Source organism: Nycticebus coucang, chromosome 18 (assembly GCF_027406575.1).
Source record: "Nycticebus coucang isolate mNycCou1 chromosome 18, mNycCou1.pri, whole genome shotgun sequence".
In the NCBI taxonomy this organism is placed as follows: Eukaryota; Metazoa; Chordata; class Mammalia; order Primates; family Lorisidae; genus Nycticebus; species Nycticebus coucang.
The window spans coordinates 37,714,801-37,737,672 of record NC_069797.1 but is presented as its reverse complement, the minus strand read 5'-3'; the positions used below and the strand labels follow the sequence as shown (position 1 = coordinate 37,737,672).

General features: G+C 44.7%; 2 protein-coding genes across 4 annotated transcripts in view; one reads left to right on the top strand and one right to left on the bottom strand.

Moving 5' to 3' along the window:
• Positions 1-7,734, bottom strand: part of LIG3 (DNA ligase 3) — a 30,000-nt gene extending 22,266 nt beyond the window's left edge. Inside the window, exons 1-3 of one of the 3 annotated variants that reach the window (XM_053570986.1) lie at positions 7,645-7,734; positions 4,515-5,062; positions 809-952 (exon numbers count right to left, since the gene is read on the bottom strand). In XM_053570986.1, coding sequence (XP_053426961.1) covers positions 809-952; positions 4,515-5,058 — 688 coding nt within the window. In that variant the 5' untranslated portion in view covers positions 5,059-5,062; positions 7,645-7,734. Of the gene's footprint in view, positions 1-808; positions 953-4,514; positions 5,063-6,516; positions 7,263-7,299; positions 7,455-7,644 lie in introns of those variants that run through there. The other 2 variants (XM_053570985.1, XM_053570987.1) reach the window with 2 other exon arrangements.
• Positions 7,735-7,853: 119 nt separating this feature from the next.
• CCT6B (chaperonin containing TCP1 subunit 6B) overlaps positions 7,854-22,872 on the top strand; it is a 60,247-nt gene continuing 45,228 nt past the window's right edge. Inside the window, exon 1 of the mRNA XM_053570991.1 lies at positions 7,854-7,890. The gene's annotated coding sequence lies outside the window, so the exon portion shown is untranslated. The remainder of the gene's footprint in view (positions 7,891-22,872) is intronic.

Below are 22,872 nucleotides of genomic sequence, written 5' to 3'. Positions count from 1 at the left end.
ACAACACCTAGCTGTTTTTTGGTTGTAGTTGTCATTGTTTTGGCAGGCCTGGGCTGGATTCGAATCCGCCAGCTCTGGTGTATGTGGCTGGTGCCCTAGCCGCTTGAGCTACCGGCGCCGATCCCAGATCCCTTTTTTCTACCTTCCCTGTGTTCCACAAATGTTCCAATGCTTTGAACAAATAGTTGTAAGAACTAAGAAGAGAAATTCATGCATAACCTCTCCCCTCTTTCCCAGTTCAGGCAAGTTTAGGGATGTAATTTTTCAAAATTCTTTCATTAGCAAAACACAAGGGGCCAGGCGCCATGGCTCACGCTTGTAATCCTAGCACTTGGGAGGCCGAGGCAGGTGAATTGTCTGAGTTCACAGGTTTGAAACCAGCCTGAGCAAGAGCCAGGCATTGTGGCAGGCACCTGTAGTCCCAGATACTTGGGAGGCTGAGGCAAGAGGATCACTTAAGCCCAAGAGTTTAAGGTTACTGTGAGCTAGTATGCCACGGCACTCTACTGAGGATGACAATGTGAGACTCTATCTCAAAAAAATAAAAAAAAATCTGACTCAAGAGATTTTTATTACTTGTTACTACTTCAAGGGGATAAAGTCTTGACAAACATCTTTCTACTATACAAGAGATTAAAGTATACAAAGAAATACTATATAAGTGGAGTGGTGAGAATTAGCGATTACCTGTCTCTGCTCAGAGAGAAGCAAATTAAGAGACTACACAGAATTTTCACTCTTTACCAGAGCCCTAAATAGGATACCAAATTAAAGGAGCACCATAATAGCTAATTTAGCCCTATCTTACCTGAAAAGCCAGAAAATTTCCGGGGATTGGTACTGGTAACAAATGAACCGCCTTTCACTGGAGAAGTTACCTGGCCGGTGGTTGTCAATTTAGCCTGGACAACAGCTTTCTTCTTTGGTGTGCTTGCCGCCTTTGAAGACAGATCTGTAGGACCCCCAAAGAAGGGAAAACATCTTTTGGTGAAATATCTCTGAGAATACTTCTGAAGACTCTACCAGTTGCTCTCAGAGCTTTGTTTGGTAAGTCACTACCTAAAGCTGCCTGATGGCTGGTCTTTCGAGTAGTGGTTGAAAATAAGATGGTATTAAGTGGAGGGAAGGGAAAGGTGATCTGAGAACAAAAAACCCAGTTACCATTTACCCCTATTAGTAGCTTAATTTTTTTTTTTTTTAGATAGTCTCACTTTGTTATCCTGGGTAGAATACCATGGCATCATAGCTCACAGCAACCTCAAACTTAGGCTCAAGTGATTCTCTTGCCTTAGCCTCTCAAGTAGCTGGGACTACAAGTGTCCATCACAAAGTCCAGCAATTTTTGAAGATGGGGTCTTGTTCTTGCTCTGCCTGGTCTCGAACTCGTGAACTCAAGCCATACACCCATCTCAGCCTCCCAGAATGCTCGGATTACAGGTGTGAGCCACCACACCTGCCCTAGCAGCTTAAATTTCCATCAACATTCTCTTCCTCTTATTGTATACATAATAATCTCTAGAAATTAACAGGATTTGGGGGAAATCAGAAATCGTATTTTGATAGATAAAAGTTGGGTATCCCTTGGCTCGGTGCTTGTAGCTCAAGCAGCTAAGGTGCCAGCCACATACACTGGAGCTGGCGGTTTTGAATCCAGCCTGGGCCTGCCAAACAACTACAGCTAGAAAGTAGCCGGGCATTGTGGTGGGCGCCTGAGGTCCCAGCTACTTGGGAGGCTGAAGCAAGAGAATCACTTAAGCCCAGGAGTTGGAGGTTGCTGGGAGTTGTGACGCCACAGCACTCTACCCAGGGCAACAGCTTGAGACTCTGTCTCAAAAAAAAAAAGAAAAAAAAAGGGTGGCGCCTGTGGCTCAGTGAGTAGGGCGCTAGCCCCATATACCAAGGGTGGCGGGTTCAAACCCAGCCCCAGCCAAACTGCAACCAAAAAATAGCCGGGCATTGTGGTGGGTGCCTGTAGTTCCAGCCGTTTGGGAGGCTGAGGCAAGAGAATCGCGTAAGCCTAAAAGTTAGAGGTTGCTGTGAGCCGTGTGATGTCATAGTACTCTACCAGAGGGCGGTACAGTAAGATCCTGTCTCTACAAAAAAAAAAAAAAAAAGTTGGGTTACCCCAGCCCCATATAATTAGTCCCAAGTTATAAATGAACAAAATACCTGTAATAAATGAGGATGGATCACAAAGCATGTTATTTTATCACAGACAGAAAAATTTCCAGGTGCTTAATTATCTGAGTCACATCACAATTTAATTCTGCCTTTATTTCTTTTCCTCTGAATGGGATGGGTCAAGGAATAACAAAGGCTGAGGCCAACAGCTAAGGCAGGGCAGGCTGGGATGGAGAACATGAGAATAGAGTATATGCGAAGTAGACTTTTCTCTATTAGAAATCTTTTTCCCGGGCGGCGCCTGTGGCTCAGTCGGTAAGGCGCTGGCCCCATATACTGAGGGTGGTGGGTTCAAACCCGGCCCCGGCCAAACTGCAACCAAAAAATAGCCGGGCGTTGTGGCCGGGCACCTGTAGTCCCAGCTACTCGGGAGCCTGAGGCAAGAGAATCGCTTTAAACCCAGGAGTTGGAGGTTGCTGTGAGCTGTGTGATGCCACGGCACTCTACCGAGGGCAGTAAAGTGAGACTCTGTCTCTACAAAAAAAAAAAAAAAAGAAAAAAGAAATCTTTTTCCCTTTCAAAGAACATGCCCATTTCTAAAGCCACTGTTGATTCTTCCTACGGTGACCAGAACTATACTTGCTTTAAGGTGTGCATTATTACTTTATAGACATTGAATATCAAAAAAAAAGACTGATTAGATTTGAAGGTCACTGGCACAAAACAGGTAAAATATGCATACATACATGAATATGCATATCCATGCAAATATGCATAGCCTATATACATATATGTATGTTTATGTGTATATACACGCGTGTATCTTCTAGCTCTGTCTGCTGAATGGGATTGCTTAGAAACAGAGACCCCATGACAATGAGAACACACAGCATCCAGATTTTGGCTTCTAATACCATTCCCCACTAACATAAACCCAGAGTCCTCAGAAACAGCTGATTCCAGGGTTGGGCTGGACATACACAAGGTAAGACCACAAGCATCTTGTTATACCTGAGAGAAAAGAAGTTCTTTCACACTTTTTCTTAAAACAAAATGAAGGTGTATAAGACACTCTAGAGGCCAGCTTAAAGAGGCTCCTAACTGGCCAAACATGGGACATAAGTACCAAATTAAGTACAGTAAAAATTATAAGCTTCTGGGGGAAAAGTAGTAATCCCTAAGTCTCCAATCCATGATAGGCAATAATTGACAGATAAGAGATAGTAGTGGGTAGTCTACCCTTCAAAAATGCAATATGATAAAAGACTATTTTAGATGAAAGAAGGCCAAAATAATATGACAACTAAATGCAATACCTTATCCGATCCTAGGCTGAGATTCTGTACTGGTATAAGAAAAAGCTCTTAAAGATGTTACTCAGTTGAGAGAAAACAGTACACTGATGGTAGACTAATTATATCAAGGATAGGCTGGGCGTGGTGGCCCATGCCTATAAATCCCAGCACTCTTCCAGGTCGAGGTGGGTGGATTGCTTGAGCTCAAGAGTTAGAGACCAGCCTGAGCAAGAGCGAGATCCCATCTCTACTGAAAATAGAAAAAAACTAGCTGGGCATCATTGCAGGTGCCTACAGTCCCAGCTACTTAGGAGGCTGAGACAAGAGGATCAACTGAGCCCAAGAGATTGAGGTTACTGTGAGTTACACAATAACTCCACATGACGATGATGATGATGCCCTGGCAAGTCTCACTCTGAGACCATCTGTCTCACCATTACATGAGGATAGTATAGCTATTACCTTTATAAATTTATCCTTTTTTTTGTCACATATCCTACTCTCAAGATATACAAACTGATTTTTTGAAACAGACTCTCACTCTGTGGCCCTGGTAGAGTGCTGTGTCATCATCGTTGCTCACAGTAACTTCATTATCTTGGGCTCAGGCGATCCTCCTGCCTCAGCCTCCCAAGTAGCTGGGACTATAGATAAACACCACAACGCCCAGCTACTTTTTTTCTATTTTTAGTAGAGATGAGATCTTGCTCATGCTCAGGCTGGTCTCCAACTCCTGAGCTCAAGCAATCCACCTGCCTTGATGACCTCCTAGAGTTGGATTACAGGCATGAGCCACCGCGCCCAACCCACACTGAAGTATTTTAAGGTAAAGGGTCATAATGTACTCTTAAATGTTAAATGGTTTAAGATGTATGTATGTGTATGTAGCAAGAGAACACATGAACAAATATACTTAAGCAAACAATGGGCAAATCTGGGTAAAGGGAATATGAATGTTCTTTGTACTATTTTTATTCCTGCAGTTCTTCTGTGAGTTTTAAGTTATTTCCAAATAAAAAATTTAAAAAACTGAACTCTATTTTCCATATCCCTTTTTTTCTCAGCACTAGTAAGATGAGAACTGTTCCTTCACCCCACCTGCAATGTGCTGGGTTATCTGTTCTTTCTCATTATCTTCCAGCTCTTCCCAGCCTTCCAGCTCTGTGAGGTCCTCGATTTTTTTTGTGGTGGCCCGGGCCCGCTCCAGTTTCTCAAACATACATTTTATGTGGTACCATTCTTTCATATCACCCCCAGACTCTGAGAAGGGATTGGGCACCACTTTACCAATTCGGCAAACACCCTTCACAATCTTTTCCTTGCATTTTTTGCAGCCAGCTGTACCACGTTTGGCATAATCGACACAGAACCGTTGCTCAGCCATCTCATAGGGGCCACTGCAGAGTCCCACATGTGACCCTGGCAAGAAAACAAGGCAGGTGGCACGTTTTAGATGTCCTCCCTGGAATGACAGAACAGGCTTTCTTCTTTGGAGGAGGTAGTGTCCAGGAAGCAGATCTGTTTCTGACCACCGGCTATATTGTCTTGTATCAGGCCAGTAATGTTGGTCTCGGAACAGGGATGGTTTTTTCCGGCTGAGTGCACGCAGAGTTTGAGGGAAGATTTTAAAAATCAAAGTCATACAGCTGCATGAAAAGGTAGGAGACAAAAAAAGTGAGACATAAATGAGGAGCTAGGTTCCCAATTTCTCAAAGGTCAGAATCTTATATAGTGTATGCTGACTAATCAAATTACTTCCCAAAGTATTAAAGATTCATTGCCTACAGAACAGAGAAAGTTCCAATATAAAAATATCCAGTTTGCAAAAGGGTGTTCAATTATCCAAGGTACACATGTATATCTATCTAGTAAATCACAATGAAGAGAATCCAAATAACACAGAAGTTTTTTATACTGGTATGCATAATAGATGACGACCTTTCAGTAGTAAAAGATCCTGAAGTTCCTTTTTCTTTTCTTTTCTTTTTGAGACAAGAGTCTCAGTTTGTTGCCCTCAGTAGAGTGCCGTGCCGTGGTGTCACAGCTCACAGCAATCTCCAGCTCTTAGGCTTAGGTGATTCTCTTGCCTCAACCTCCTGAAGACTGGAACTGCAGGCGCCCACCACAACACCTGGCTATTTTTTTGTTGCAGTTTGGCCAGGGCTAGGTTTGAACCCACCACCCTTGGTATATGGTGTTGCCCTCTGAAGTTCCTTTTTAATCACTAAGAAATACTGCACTGTGTTTATTAAGTTTCTAATGTGAAGTATAATACACATACCATTCTCCAACATCAATTATGCCATGATACAGATTTATGATTTAATCAGAATCACTATTTTTCAGAGGCAATTAAGCAGACCCTAGTATTACACTACCTGGATTCAAAGTCTACCTTGGCCACTTATTAGCTGTTTGAGGTTACTAAACCTTTCTGTTCTTTGGTTTCCTCATCTGTAAAATGTGGCTAATCACACTGCTTAAATCAAGCAGTTATGCTAAGAGTGAAGCCCTTACAACAAAATAGAGCACACAGCAAAGGCTCAATAAATGTCACCTTTTATTATCATCAGTGAAGTAATTATCTTTTAAGCAGAGACTATTTGTGCAATTAACCTATTTATAATTTAGCAACCTGAATTAGGAATGCTGAACTGGATGGCAAGAATTAAAGGAACTGATCAATCAATCCAGATGGAAACATTCTATCTGCACCTTATCTTTATAGTTCTAACCTTAAACATACCAGAAATTATTTTCAGTCTGCACATGGCTGTGAAATTGCTATTGCGCTATATATAAAAACCAGGCTTCTGGCCCCATCTGTAACTTAGTAGGTAGGGCGCCTGCCGCATATATCTGGGCTGGCAGGTTCGAATCTGGCCAGGGCCAACTAAAACAATGACAACTGCAACAAAATAGCTGGGTGTTGTAGCTGAAGCCTATAGTCCCAGCTACTTGGGAGGATGAGGCAAGAGAATCAATCGCTTAAGCCCAAGAGTTTGAGGTTGCTGTGAGCTGTGATGCCAAAGCACTCTACCCAGGGTGACAGCTTGAGACTCTGTCTCAAAAAAAAAAAAATAAGCCAGGCTTTACTTACTGCAGTGCAACACGGTGCAGAGGAACATCAGGCGGACTTGGAATCAGACATGCCAGGGCAAGTCTGACAACACAGCTTACCAAATGGAACCTTTCATCCACTTCTCTGGGGCTGTTTTCTTGTTTCTAAAACAGGGAGAATGCTACCTACTTCAAGGAATGGTTGGGAAAACTACTATGAATCTGTGACGGGGCTGGTGGGTGGGAGGTAGAAGGGAGCGGTTCTGAACTCCCTAAGAATGTATACAAAATGTGCATCTTTGAAAATGAACCTGCTTTTTTGGGGGACAGAAGGTCCACAACTTTTGTACATTCACAAAGGGCTATATAACCTTCTGAAGTGAAAAAATTACAGAGATGAGATGTGAAAGTACGGCAGACCCGTAAGAGGAAGTCAAAATAGTATGAGTTTCAACAACTTTCTTAGAAGGTCGATTTACAGAACAAACTTCAGCCCCCCAAGTAATACATGGAGCGAACTTGAGGAGGACTCTGAAGGCGCTGGGCCACGAGGCACAACGCAGTTTCGAGGAAACCAGTTTGTTCCCCGCCTTCCAACAGCCGCAGCCCAGGAAAAGAAACCGCTGAGACCCAGGCCGCAGCTGCTTTTCCCGAGGGGCTTCCCGCAGCGCTTTCGCGGAGTGCGGGGAGCTGGCAGCGGTGGCCGGCGGCGTGTGCCGGGCCCCGCGTGTCCTCGCGCTGCGCCCGGCGGGGACCGGTGGGACCGTGAGCCCGGGCCGGGCCGCGGGTGGGAAGCGAGAAAGGCACCCAAACTCCCACCGACCGAAGCGCGCCCAATTTAGCGCTGGAGTAGTCACACCGGGCCGGGGTCCGAGAAGGCCCTCGCGGGTCCCGAAGGAGGCAGTGACCGGAGGTCCAGGGCCCTTCCCTTGCGCGGCCCCGTGGGGGTCCCGGGGACAACCAAGCCTTCCCCTGGCCTCCCGGGGGCCGCCACGTCACGGAGGGTGTGCCCCCGGGCTCCGCAGGCGGGCGGGGGAGGAGCCGGAGGTGGGAGCCATCTCCCCGGCCACGCAAACCTGCGGGCCCCGGCCCGCTTCCCTCCCCACGCCGGGCCCCGCCGCCCTGCACCGCGCCGCCCCTCACCCGCCTCCCCAGCTCCGGCGCTCACCGAAGGCCTTGGGACTTGGCGCCCACAGGCGGCTGGCAGCCCACGACGGTTGAAGCTCCTGTCTCTTTAAATCCGGGTCCTTGAGCTAGTGGCGGCGCGCAGGCGCAAACACCAAGGCAGAGCCACGTGACCCATCCCCAGTCTCCCCCACCCCCCGCCGGCCACGTAGGTCGTGGCGGTGGATTCAGCACAGTAGGGATTAGTGTGGTTCCCGGTCTGCGAGCGAGCGGGCCTGGGGACGCGGAGGTGAGAGAATGTGTTGGCACAGTGGGTTGTAGCCGGAACCAACGATCTCCTTGACTTTCTGATACTGTTAGAGCTTGTCTAGTTCTTAAAGGTACTCGTTAAGAAACTGTATTGTAATGAGTTTAGGGAAGGCGAACCTAGTTTTTCTGTACTTCCTGTAGTTTGTGTCCTACAAAGTGTCTAGCACATAGTAAGTATTCAGTAATTTTAATGAATTGAAAAGAGGTAGTAGGTAGACAGGTAGATACAGGGTGCGAAGGAGTGGTGGAGAGTAACCCCCTTTATTGTGTTTCTTTTAAAGGGTATTTTGAACCTCGAGCCCGCTCTGAGCGTTTGGGATGGTTGTTTTTACAGAAGAGTGGTAGGCTCAGAGAAAGTATTCAGTCTAGGAACAGCAAACAATTGGGCATTGTTACATAAACAAAGAACAGATCCCAGAGGGAATTCAGTGCTGTGAGATGGAAAGTTTGACCTTTATTTGACCTTTATTCAACAGGTAATTCCTGTTGAAGCTGGATAGGAGAAAGACTGAGGAAAAGGAACAAATCAGAAAGCTCTTGGCTGAGCGGGGTGGCTAACGCCTGTAATTCTCACTCTTGTGAGGCTGAGGCAGGAGCATCTTTGGAGTTCAGAAGGTGGAGACCATCCTGAGCAAGAGCCAGACCCGTCTCTACTAAAAACAGAAAAATTAGCCCTTGTGGTGCCATCCGTAGTATGAGCAACTCGGGAGGTCGAGACAGGAGGATTGTTTGAACCCAGGAGTTTGAGGTTGCTGTAGAGTGAGGCTGACACAACGGCACTCTACCCAGGGCAACAGAGTGAGACTCTGTCTAAAAAAAAAACCTCTTATAGGGTTCCATGTGAGAGGTGAAATTAAGTAGTTGGGGTGGAGAGGAAAGTACAATTTTGAAAATCATTGACATTTTGAATTATCTTGAGATAAAGTGCTCATTTATCCTTAAAGATGACTTGGCTGGGGCATGATACCTCAGGCAATGTAATCTCATCCCTTTAGGAGACCTGAGTAGGAGGAGCACTATGACCCAGGAAGTTGAAGTTACAGTGAGCTATGGTGAGGCCAGTGCATTCTAGCTTGGGTGACAGTGAGAACCTGTCTAAAAACAAAGGAAAAAATAAGTATGACATGAGTGAGCAGATAATAGGTAATGGTGCCATTAGCTGACATAGAAAATGGGGGAGGAGGTATTAGAGATAAGCTGAGTTTTGGTTTGGGTGTATTGTTTGGTTGACTAAGGACAGCTGTGATTCCACTTTTGAAGTTGGGTAAAGGTCTATCGTGTAGCAGAATAAACTGAACAAGGGCTTTGGAGTTGGAAAGTCACTAGAGGCTCAAGTCTTAACTCTGGTATTTGAAGGATCTTGAGCATATTTCTGCAGCTGCATTATTTGTTTAGAAATTTTCCTTGACTGTATCTGTCTTTTCCCCAACCCTGTGCTATTAAATACTGACATCACTAGCCTTATGCGGCTATGGAACACTTGAAATGTTGTCTGTAATTGAGATGTGCTGTAAGTGAAAAATACTCACTGAAAAATAAGCTACTGAAAAAAATGTAAAATATCTCAGTAATACAGTCATGCATCACATAATGACTTTTAGGTCAAGGATGGCCCACATAAGAGAGTGGTCCTGTAAGATTATAATGAAGCTAGGCTTGGCTGGCTAAGTGGTTAGGGCCCTGGCCACATACACTGGGACTGGTGGGTTTGAACCCAATCCAGGCCTGCTAATGACTACAACAATGTGGCAGACGCCTGTAGTCCCAGCTTCTTGGGAAGCTGAGGCAAGAGAATCGGTTAAGCCCAAAGAGTTTGAGGTTGCTCTGAGTTGTGACTCCATGGCACTCTTAGCAAGGATGATGTAATGAGACTGTCTCAAAAAAAAAAAAAAAAAAAAAAAAAATTACAATAAAGCTGAAAAATGCCTATCATGTAGTGGTGGCTCATTGCTCATGTGTTTGTGCGATGATGGTGTTAAACGTATGTTGCCAGTTATATAAAGGTATAACACATATAATTACATATAGTACATAATAGTTGATAACTATGTTACTAGTTTATGTTTACGATGTTGTACTTTTTATCATTATTTTAGAGGGTACTCACACTACATCCAGCAGGTCCCTCAGGAGGCATTCCAGAAGGCACTGTTACAGGATATGACAGTTCCACACATGTCGTTGCCCCTGAAGACCTTTCAGTGGGACAAGATGTGATGGGGTTACAGGCGTGAGCCACTGCACTTTTTGGATATGTTGAGTTAAATAAAATATATTCTAGTTGATTTCACCTGTTTATTTTTACTTTTTTGAAAAGATAACACCTAGAAAATATAAAACTATCATACATGGGTGGCGCCTGTGGCTCAGTGAGTAGGGCACCAGCCCCATATACCGAGGGTGGTAGGTTCAAACCTGGCCCTGGCCAAACCGCAACCAAAAAAAAAAAAAAAAAAAAACTATCATACCTGCTTCATTCACACTGTTTCTATTGGACAGCACAGCCCTTGGCATCTCTGCCTTATGCATCTTTTTATCATCAGTGCCTAGACAGTGCTGGGCGCATAGGCATTCAGAAAATATGTGTGAACAAATGAATGAAACCCATGAGTGAATGGAGTAGATGAATGAAACTCTGGAAATGATAAGATCTCTTAAAAGGATGTTTATTATATTGTATTATACTGTGTCTTTGAAAGTATTTGATACAAATTTGCAAAAAGACAGGCTCTAAATGTCTGTTTTGCTTGATCGGAGCTCCATGGAACCTGTAATCTCTGTGACTCAGGTCCTTTGCTGTGAAATGGAATTAGGTGTGGAAATTAGCAGTTGCATTTCTTTAGATAAGGGAGAAAACATCTCTACCAAACAGGATTAGGTAAAGTGTGGTGGGAAGAGCAAGGCTTTGGAATAACATAGATTTGAAGTGTATTTAACCACCCACCAGCTACATGTAACCCTCACCTATTAACTTCTCAGGGTCTTAGTTTTCATGGTGAAATGGAGATAGTTTTGTGTTTTACATTTAGGTCTTGAGTTAAAGTTAAATTTTTGTGAAGAGTGGAAGGTCTGTGTCTAGATTCTTTTTCTTTCTTTTCTTTTTTGTTTGAACATGGATGTCTGGTTTTTCCAAGCACCATTTCTTGAAAAGACTGTCATGTATTACTTTTGCTCCCTTGTCAAAGATCAGTTAACTATATTTAGGTGGGTCTATTTCTGGTCTCTATGTTCTGTTCCATTGATCTATCTGTTCTTACCAATACTCCACTGTCTTGATTACTGTAGCTTTATCGTAAGTCTTGATGTCAGATGGGACTGGTCCCTCAACTTTGTTCTTTTTAAGTATTTTGTTGGTTGTTCTGGATCTTTGCTTTTTCACGTACATTTCAGAATCAGTTGAATCAAGCCATTTTACACAAAATAATTTGCTGCAATTTTGATTGAGATCGCATTGAACCTATAGATCAAGTTGGGAAGAACTGACACCTTGATAATATTGGGTCTTCCTATCCATGAACATAGAATATCTCTATATTTAGTTTTTTGATTTCTTCCATCAGAGTTTTATATGATAATTTTCCTCATGTAGATCTTGCATATATTTGGTTAGATTTATGCCTAATTATTTCATTTTGGGGGGGTTAAATGGGGATAAAAATACCTCTTTGGATTGTGTGTGATAATTAAATGAAATGACTTGAAAACTCTTTGGCACTTAGAGGCGTTTTAGTTTCAGTAAATGTACATTCTTCTCCACTCCCTAACCTGGATACATACACACCGCTGCAGAGTTTAATCACTCAGTCACCAATTAGTCAAGTATTTATTGAATGCCTATTCTGTCAGGCACAATTCCTGGAACTGGAATACAGTAGTGAAATAAAGACAAAAGTCCTTGCCCTCATGGAGTTAACAGTCTAGTGTGGGAGACAAATAATGAACAAGTAAAATGCATAGGATGTGAGTGTCCATGGAGAAAAAGAATGCAAAGGAGACTTGGAGGTGTGGGGCAGGATGGGGAGGCATGAGGTTTGTTCTTTTTTTTTTTTTTTTAGAGACAGAGTCTTATTTTATTGCCCTCGGTAGAGTGCTGTGGAGTCACAGCTCACAGCAACCTCCAACTCCTGGGCTTAGACGATTCTCTTGCCTCATCTCCCAAGTAACTGGGACCACAGGCACCACAACACCCAGCTATTTTTTTGTTGCAGTTTGGCTGGGGCTGGGTTTGAACCTGCCACCCTTGGTATATGGGGCCAGCACCCTACCCACTGAGCCACAGGCACTGCCCTATCACTCATATATATATATATATATATTTTTTTTTTTTTTTGTAGAGACAGTCTCACTGTACCACCCTTGGGTAGAGTGCCATGGCGTCACATGGCTCACAGCAACCTCTAACTCTTGGGCTTACGCGATTCTCTTGCCTCAGCCTCCCGAGCAGCTGGGACTACAGGCGCCCACCACAACGCCCGGCTATTTTTTTGTTGCAGTTTGGCCGGGGCTGGGTTTGAACCCACCACCCTCGGCATATGGGGCCGGCTCCCTACTCACTGAGCCACAGGCGCCACCCTATCACTCATATATTTTAAAAGCATTATTTGGCCAGGTGAAATTTGGCTCATACCTGTAATTCTAGCACTTTGGGAGGCTGAGGCAGGTGATTGCGTGAGCTCAGGAGTTTGAGATCACCCTGAGAAAGAGTAAGACCCTGTCTCTACCAAAAATAGAAAAACTAACTGGGCGCTGTGGCATACACCTGTAGTCCCACCTACTTGGGAGGCTGAGGCAAGAGGATCACTTGAGCCCTAGAGTTTGCAGTTGCTGTGAGCTATGACCCCATGACACTTTACCCAGGTAACAGAGTGAGATTTTGTCTCAAAAAAAAAGCATTATTTGGGGCGGCACCTGTGGCTTAGTCCGTAAGGCGCCGGCCCCATATACCAAGGGTGGCGGGTTCAAACCCGGCCCTGGCCAAACTGCAACCAAAAAATAGCTGGGAATCGTGGTGGGCGCCTGTAGTCCCAGCTACTCGGGAGGCTGAGGCAAGAGAATCGCTTAAGTCCAGGAGTTGGAGGTTGCTGTGAGCTGTGTGAGGCCACGGTACTCTACCGAGGGCCATAAAGTGAGACTCTGTCTCTACAAAAAAAAAAAAAAAAGCATTATTTGAATGCCCTGTCCCGTTCCGTGTAGGGCATTGATTTGAGTAAAATAAATGTGGGCTGTGCTTTCAGGGAGGGAGCAGTTGATATATGCATTTTAATTCCTTGCAGACCCTAGTACCATAGCCTACACTATACAAGTACTCACTGAACTTTGATTAATGGTAATAAGTATTGTTGAGTGTTACTGCCTGGGCTAGAGAATAGTGGTGTGATCATAGCTTACTACAACCTCAAACCCCTGTGCTTAAGCGATTCTCTTGCTTCAGCCTCCTGAGTAGCTGGGACTATAGGTACATGCCACTATACCCAGCTAATTTTTCTATTTTTTGTAGAGATGGGGTCTTGCTCTGTTGCCCAGGCTGGACTTGAATTTCTGGCTTCAAGTGATCCTCCTATCTAAGCCTTTCAAAGTGCTGAGATTACAGGTGTGAGCCACTGTGCTCCACCATGAATGCTTCTTTTTTTTTTTGAGACAGAGTCTCACTATGTCGCCTTCAGTAGAGTGCTGTAGCATCACAGTTCACAGCAACCTCCAACTCTTGGGCTTAAGCAATTGTCTTGCCTCAGCCTCCCAAGTAGCTGGGACTACAGGCACCTGCCACAATGCCTGGCTATTTTTTGTTGTTGTTGCAGTTGTCATTGTTTATAGGCCCAGTCTGGGTTCAAATCCTCCAGCCCTGGTGTATGTGGCTGGTGCCCTAACTGCTGAGCTATGGACACCGAGCTTAATCTTAAGAGTGAATTGTAGGCACGGTGTCTGTAGCTCAGTGAGTAGGGCGCTGGCCACATACACCGAGGCTGGTGGGTTCGGACCTCGCCCCGGCCTGCTAAACAACAATGATAACTTCAACCAAAAACTAGCCTGGCATTGTGGCAGGTGCCTGTAGTTCCAGCTACCTGGGAGGCTGAGGCAAGAGGATCCCTTAAGCCCAATAGGTTGCTGTGAGCTGTGATACCAGAGCACTCTACCTTGGGCAACATAGTGAGACACAGTCTCAAAGGGAAAAAAAAAAAAAAAAGGAGTGAATCTGCAAGACAGGTTCCTTTTTTTTTTTCCCCTGAAACTCAAAAGTGACAGGTTCTGTTATCTCGACAGATGAAATAAGTTGACATGTTACTTTATTGCTTCAAGCATTGGTTTCTATCACTGCAGAATTATCTGAAGAGCTTGTTTAAAATGCCCCAACTTAGGGCAGCAGCTATGTCTCAGTGAGAAGGGCGCCGGCCCCATATACCAAGGGTGGCAGGTTCAAACCCGGCCCCGGCCAAACTGCAACAAAAAATAGCTGGGTGCCTGTGGTCCCAGCTACTCGGGAGGCTGAGGCAAGAGAATCGCCTAAGCCCAAGAGCTGGAGGTTGCTGTGCCGCCATAGCACTCTACTGAGGGCAACAAAGTGAGACTCTGTCTCTAAAACAAACAAATAAAATGCCCCAACATAGACTCCCCGATCTAGTTGAGGAGGCCAGGATAGGGCACTGGATATAGCTAGCTTAGGGGACCATTGTCTTAGAGGTGGGCCCATTTGGGTGAGACAGACCTTTATCCAGAATCTGCACACACTGATGTCTGATCCTGCCCTATCATCTGTCTGAAATATATACTCTCTTAGTTCAAAACCCTGAACTGCCTTTGGGATATGTCAGGAAGAGTATCTGGTTAGGCAGAATCTGTTTACTTAACACTTTGTCTTGAGTTTTAGCTGTTTCTGTACTTTTCTATTTTTTAAATAAATTTCTGAGTTTGGGTACAGAGCATGTTTGTTATACTCTGTATTTTCCTGTGGCTTCAAGGACTACCTGAAGGATTAAACACCAGTGACAGCCTCAAGCTATCGCCCTGGGTAGAGTGCTATGGCATCACAGCTCACAGCAACTTCCAACTCCTGGGCTCAAGCCATTCTCCTGCCTCAGCCTCCCAAGTAGCTGGGACCACCAGTGCCTGCCACAACACCCAGCTATTGTAGCTGGGACCACAGACACCTGCCACAACGCCTGGCTATTTTTTTTGGTTGCAGATGTCGTTGTTTGGTGGGCCTGGACTGGATTCGAACCTGCCAGTTCAGGTGTATGTGGCTGGTGCCTTAGCTGCTTGACCATAGGCACTGAGTCTTTTTTTTTTTTTTTTTTAATTAAATCATAGCTGTGTACTTTAATGCGATCATGGGGTACAATGTGCTGGTTTTATATACCATTTGAAAGATTTTCATCAAACTGGTTAACATAGCCTTCATGGCATTTTCTTAGTTATTGTGTTAAGACATTTGTATTCTACACTTAGTAAATTTTACATGTACCCTTGTAAGATGCACCATAGGTGTGGTCCCACCAATTATCCTCCCTCCTCCCATCCTACCCCCTCCCCTCCCTCTCCCCTTCTTCTTGGGCTATAATTGAGATATAGCTTTCATATGAAAGCTATAAATTGGTTTCATACTAGGGCTGAGTACATTGGATACTTTTTCTTCCATTCTTGAGATAGTTTGCTAAGAAGAATATGTTCTAGCTCCATCCATGTAAACATGAAAAAGGTAAAGTCTCCATCTTTCTTTAAGGCTACATAATATTCCATGGTGTACATATACCACAATTTATTAATCCATTCTTGGGTCAGTGGACACTTTGGCTTCTTCCATGACTTAGCAATTATGAATTGGGTTGCAATAAACATTCTGGTACAACTATCTTTGTTATAATGTGATTTTTGGTCTTCTGGATATATACCTAGTAGACAAATTGTAGTATCGAATGGTAAGTCTATTTTTAGATCCCTAAGTGTTCTCCACAATGTTCTTTTCTTTTTTTTTAGACAGAGTCTCACCTTGTTGCCCTTGGTAGAATGCTGTGGTGTCACAGCTCACAGCAACCTCCAACTCTTGGGTTTAAGCGATTCTCTTGCCTCAGCCTCCCAAGTAGCTGGGACTACATAGACCCAGGACTACAGGCGCCTGCCACAATACTCTGCTATTTTTTGTTGCAATTGTCATTATTTTAATTGTCATTGTTTGGCAGGCCCAGGCTCCCGCCACAATGACCTGCTATCTTTTTGGTTGCAGTTCAGCCGGGGCCGGGTTTGAACCCGCCACCCTTGGTATATGGGGCCGGCGCCTTACCGACTGAGCCACAGGCGCCGCCCTAGGGTTCTTTTCTTAAGGGAGTCTTGTGTATTCTAAAAAGGAGGGCTTCTCTAGTTACCCTCACATCATTGGGGGTGTCTAGAAGCATTGATCCATAACTAAAAGGAAAACCCAGATTAAAAGAAAATTAGCTTCGGTTTTGTCCGTCATCTCTGACTTTTCCCAGCTGAGGAAGGTAAGTCTTTCCTAGAAATGAGTTTGCATTTCTCTCTTCTTTCCCACCCTGGCTTTCTACTTTTGAGTGGAAGTCTAAATTCCTGAGGATCTCATTCTGGGTCTTTTATAATCTAGCTCCAGTGGATTCCCTGTCTTTCTGCTACCACTTCCTTTCATGTACTTGAAGCAACTGTCTGCCCAGCATTCTGTACACTTCCCATCTGTGTGCTCCCTCCTTCATTGTCCAGCATGATCTTAATCATCCTTCAAGGCTGAGTGCAAATTTTACCTCCTCAGAAGTCTTTTTCTCGACCCTCCTCCCCGTGGTCACTTATTTCCTCCAACATGCCCCCCCCCTTAACATTTTGCCCAAGCATGTTAATTTTATCACATTCTGTTATTGTTAGCTGTATGTATTTAGACCAGTAGTTCTCAACTAGGGCCATTTTTTATCCATCCAATGGGTTGGTGGTGGTGTGGTTATGCCACTGGCATTTAGGGGGTAAAGGTTAGGAATGTTGCCAAACATCGTATAATGCATAGGACAGTCTTCTGTGCCAAAGAATTACCCAACACCCAGCGTCAGTAGTGTAGAGGTTGAGAAACCCTGATCTAGACTGAGATCGCTTTGTGATCGCATTTTATTCATGTTTGAATTCTCAGAACTCTCATACAGTAGGTTCTTAGTAAGTACTAATTATATACATGAGCGGGGAGAATGACTGGGAGCAAATACTCTTCTAGAGTATCCCAAACAGAGCAACCTGCCCCTGAAGGCACACTTAGATGCTCTCTAAAGGTGATGACAGGAAAGCCAGTGTCCATGTAATATTCATAAGTAATAGCTGACACTTAGTGCTGACTGTGTGGGCCAGACATTACACTAAAAACATCTGTATGCATTCAACTCATTTAAAGCTAGGAGGTAGAAACTATTACTCTCCCTATCTTGCAGTTGAGGAAACTCAGAGTGAAGTACCTTGCCCAAGGTCAACTTGTTAGAAAAAGTGGTGGATCACAGGGCACTGCATCACTGTTGTTTCCTATCTGGATTTCTGGGAACTGAAGTCCTCATTCTCCCTCCCCTCAGAGACCACTACAGAGTAAACTTTATTGCTAGTGAAATGGGGTGTAAGGCAGAACAGTGTGGCAAGGTGTGGAGCAGATCTGAAGATAGCACACTTCAACAAAGATGGCTTCCCTGCCGAGCCAAGGTTTCCAAAAAGCATTGAGTTTCCTTGACCTTGGCAGCATACTTCTCTAATCTTAATTTTTTTTTTTTAAATAATTGGATTTTTTTTTTTTTTTTTTTTTTGAGACAGAGTCTCAGTCACCCTGGGTAAAGCACCATGGCATCAGGTCACACAAACCTTGGGCTCAAGTGATCCTCTTACCTCAGCCTCCTGAGTAGCTGGGATTGCAGAGGCCTGCCATGACACCTGGCTAGTTTTTCTTCTTTTAGTAAATTTGGGGTCTCAGTCTTGCTTAGGCTGGTCTCGAACTCCTGAGTGCAAGGCCCTAATCTTTTTTTTTTTTTTTTTTTTGAGTCAGAGTCTTACTTTGTCACCCTTGGTAGAGTGCCATGGTGTTGTAGCTCACAGCAACCTCAAACTCTTGGGCTCAAGCGATTCTCTTGCCTCAGCTTCTGGAGTAGCTGGGACAACAGGTGCCCACCACAATACCTATTTTTTTTTTTGAGACAGCATCTCATTATGTCGCCCTCGGTAGAGTGCTGTGGAGTCACAGCTTACAGCAACCTTCAACTCTTGGGCTTAAGTGATTCTCTTCCTTCAGCCTTCCAAGTAGCTGGAACTACAGGCACCTGCCACAATGCCTGGCTTTTTTTTTTTTTTTTAGTTGTAGTTGTCATTGTTGTTTGGCAGGCTCGGGCTGGGTTCGAACCCGTCAGCTCCGGTGTATGTGGCTGGTGCCCTAGCCACTGAGCTACAGGCACCAATCCATGCCTGGCTATTTTTAGAGATGGGGTCTCACTGTGGCTCAGGCTGGTCTCAAACCTGTAAGCTCAGGCAATCTACCTGCCTTGGCCTCCCAAGTGCTAGGATTACAGGCGTGAGCCACTGTGCCCAGCCACATGTATTATTCATTCAGCATTTATCAAGCCCTATTATGCACCTCACATTATTTAGGTTGTGGCTAAGACAGACAAGCACTCAGCCCTCATGGAGTTTACATTCTGGTGGGGAAGACATTAATTTATGTAAAAATCAACAAGCCAATTTAAGATAGTGGTTAAAAATTCATAAAATCAGCTTGGCACCCGTAGCACAGTGGTTATGGCGCCAGCCACATACACCAAGGCTGGCAGGTTCAAACCCGGCCCAGGCCAGCTAAACAATGACAACTGCAATAAAATATAGCCAGGTGTTGTGGGAGACTGAGGCAAGAGAATTGCTTAAGCCCAAGAGTTTGAGGTTGCTGTGAGCTGTGATGCCATAGCACTCGACTGAGGGTGACATAGTGAGACTGTCTCAAAAAAAAAATTCATAAAATCATATGATAGAGATAGGATGTGGGGAGGATGGCTGTATTTTGTGCCATCTAAGAAAGGACATTAGGGGTGAGAACAGAATAAAGACCAAAGACTGCCATGGTATTTGGGAAGTCAGGTTCCAAGCAGAGAGAACCACAAAGGCACAAATCTTGAAATGGCACAGTTGAGGACTAAAAAACTAGCCAGTCAAAACTGGGACATACAGAATAAAGGGGCAGAATGCAGCAGATGAAGTCTGAGAAGTAGGTCACAAAGTGAGTGCCCACAGGTCACATTCAGCCTGCACAGTGTTTTTGAGATTTCATTAAAAACAGACAATTCTGTCTTGCAATTTCTCCTGAAGACAAAGCTTGGCTTTGCTACCATGGCAGGCCATTATTCCTGAATAACAATTGCTTCCAACATAGGGTAGTTATGTTCTCTTGTCCCCTTGCACTCCCCTTTAATAGGGCTGTGTCATCAGTTCGTAAGTCATAGACATTTGAATTAGCAACCCCTGAGTGCCACGTTGGCTTAATAAGGACTTGGATTTATCTTTTCTCAGTGTGATGGAATCATAAAGAAGGGCAGTAAGTGACAAGAGTAATTCAATCTATTTTTCTTTTTTTTTTTTGAGACAGAGTCTCACTATGTTGCCCTTGGTAGAATGCTATGGTATCACAGCTCACAGCAGCCTCAAACGCTTGGGCTTAAGTGATTATCTTGCCTTATCCTCCCAAGTAGCTGGGACTACGGGCACCTGCCACAATGCCCAGCTATTTTTTTGTTGCAGTTGTTTTTAGCTGTTGTTTATCTGGCCCAGGCTGGGTTTGAACCCACCACCCTTGGTATCTGTGGCTGGCTCTGTAACCACTGTGCTACGGGTGCCGAGCCCTAAATTTTTTTTTTTTTTTGGCAGTTTTTGGCCGGGGCTGGGTTTGAACCTGCCACCTCCAGCATATGGGGCCGGTGCCCTACTCCATTGAGTCACAGGTGCCCCCCTAAAGAAATTTAGACGTCTTTTTTTTTTTTTTTTTCATTTTTGGCCGGGGCTGGGTTTGAACCCACCACCTCCAGCATATGGGGCCAGCGCCCTACTCCTTTGAGCCACAGGTGCCGCATCCTAAATTGTTTTTTTTTTTTGTAGAGACAGAGTCTCACTTTATGGCCCTCGGTAGAGTGCCGTGGCCTCACACAGCTCACAGCAACCTCCAACTCCTGGGCTTAAGCGATTCTCTTGCCTCAGCCTCCTGAGTAGCTGGGACTACAGGCGCCCGCCACAACGCCCAGCTATTTTTTTTTTGGTTGCAGTTTGGCCAGGGCCGGGTTTGAACCCGCCACCCTCGGTATATGGGGCCCGTGCCTTACCGACTGAGCCACAGGCGCCGCCCCTAAATTTTTTTTTTTTAATGAGACAGAGTCTCACTTTGTTGCCCTCTATAGAGTGGTATGATGTCATAGCTCACAGCAACCTCAAACTCTTGGACTCAAGCGATTCTCTTGCCTTAGCCTCTCTAGTAGCTGGAACTATAGGCGCCTGCCACAACAACGGGCTATTTTTTCTTTTTGTTTAACAGGCCGGGGCCAGGTTCGAACCCACTAGTCCCGGTGCATGTGGCTGGCACCCTAACCACTGAGCTATGGGCGGTGAGCCTGATCTATATATATTTTTTTAGAGACAGTCTCATTTTGTCACCCTTGGTGCTGTGGTGTCACAGCAACCTCCAGCTCTTGGGCTTAGGCGATTCTCTTGCCTCAGCCTCCCGAGTACCTGGGTCCACAGGTGCCTGCCACAATGCCCAGCTATTTTTTTGTTGTTGCAGTTGGCCAGGGCCGGGTTCAAACCTGCCACCCTTGGTATATGGGGCCAGCGTCCTACTCACTGAGCCACAGGCGCGGCCCTTGATCTACATTTTTAAGATCCTTCTGACTACTTTGTTGAGAATACGCTGGGGCTTGAGTAGGGGGATGGGCAACAATTAATGAGAGATGTGGTGCCTAACGGCCAGTGGAGACAGAACAAAAGTGGACAAATTCTGGGTGTATTTTAGAGGTAAAGCTGAGAGGATTTAACTAATGCATCAAGCAAAGGAAAGGGAATGAAGGGTTTGCCTTGAGCACCTTGGTGGGTGTTGGTGCCATTACTGAGACGGGGAAGATAAGGGAGAGTTTGGGGAAAAAAAAATCAAAGCTGTTTGAGACTTACTAAATTTAGGACACCTATTAAACATGTGAGTAGAATGTTATGTAGGCAGTTAGATGAGCCAGCAGCTTAGGAAGAAGGTCAAGGTTGGGGATATAAATTTAGAGTTCTCAGTACATAGGGGTGATACTTAAACCCATGGGAATGAATGGATGAGATTACTGAGGGAATAAATGTAGATATAAAATAGAATGCATTGAGTACCAGGACTTTTTGGTGTGTGGTCAAATTTAAATCTTCTAAATTCCCCAGTATCATACAGGCTGGGAGGCTGAGGCAGGAGGATCATTGAGCCCAAGAGTTTCAGGTTGCTGTGAGCTAAGGCCTATGGCACTCTAGCCTGGATAAAAGAGTGAGACTCTGTCTCCTTCCCACCCCCCAAAAAAGCCTCCCTCCAACCTGTCCTTCTATGAAGCCTCACAGAATCCACAAGACTCGTAACTTACTGTTAAATTATGGCTTAGAAAGAGAAATGGAAATATATAGGTCCCATAAAGCCACTGCCAAAGAAATGACAAAATACCACAGTGATGAGTGTATCAAGGTTCTATGGACAGTAAGATCAGATAACATATGAGTATAGCAAGCAGATGCAGAGATTTGAGGTTGGAGAGGACTGTCCAGTGTTTAATGGACTCTTGAGTTTTTATCAGCTCTCAACTGGTGGCTCAGTTGCTGGGGCCATGAAGTTAAACCAACAACAAACTGATATGACTGTTAATTGGGTAGGTTTACATCATGCTAAGTCAGAAGCACCTGGGTTCTGTTAATGGTACTGTGCTTGCTCTTCTTGAATTACTAAAGTAGGTTAATTTATGTTGATACTTTGCCTATGATAAAATGTTTTAATTGAAACAAAGAAAAATGCAAAATCTCATTAATCTTATAAATACTGACTACACCCTAAAATGTTAATATTTTGGATACATTGGACTAAATAAAATACATAAAGTGGGCACAGTGCCTCATGCCTATAGCTCAGCTACTTGAGAGGCTCAGGTGGATCACTTGAGCCCAGGACTTTGAGGCTGCAGTGAGCTATGACCATGCTGCTGTACTCCAGCCTGGGCAACAGAGTGTGACCCCCAACTATTAAAAAAACAAAAACCCCATTAAAACAAATTCCACTTAGAAAATGTAAAATATAAATGTGGCTTATATTAGTGCTCCTCTAGATCATTAGCTATAGTAGAACTGGGGCCACATTCCAACCCACATTTGAACATTCTTTTTTTTTGTAGAGACAGAGTCTCACTTTTTTTTTTGGCTGGGGCTGGGTTTGAACCCACCACCTCTGGCATATGGGACCGGTGCCCTACTCCTTGAGCCACGGGCGCCGCCCAGAGACAGGGTCTCACTTTATGGCCCTCGGTAGAGTGCCACGGCATCACACAGCTCACAGCAACTTCCAACTCCTGGGCTTAAGCGATTCTCTTGCCTCAGCCTCCCGAGTAGCTGGGACTACAGGCGCCCGCCACAACGCCCGGTTATTTTTTGGTTGCAGTTTGGCCGGGGCCGGGTTTGAACCCGCCACCCTCAGTATATGTGGCCGGTGCCTTACCGACTGAGCCATAGGCGCCGCCCCACATTTGAACATTCTTACTGAAATAGTAAAGTGATGAATAAAGGTAAATTCTGATTGTGGGTTTCATACATTTGAGACAGACATGCACTCTCTGTCATCAAACCGAAGTTGCTATTCACTATCAGCTGGCAGCTCAGTTCCAAAAGCAAGAGGGCGATGAATTGGCAGCACACAGCAACTGCTCAGTGTTAGGTAACTTCTTTAGGCATTCACACTTAAACAAACCTT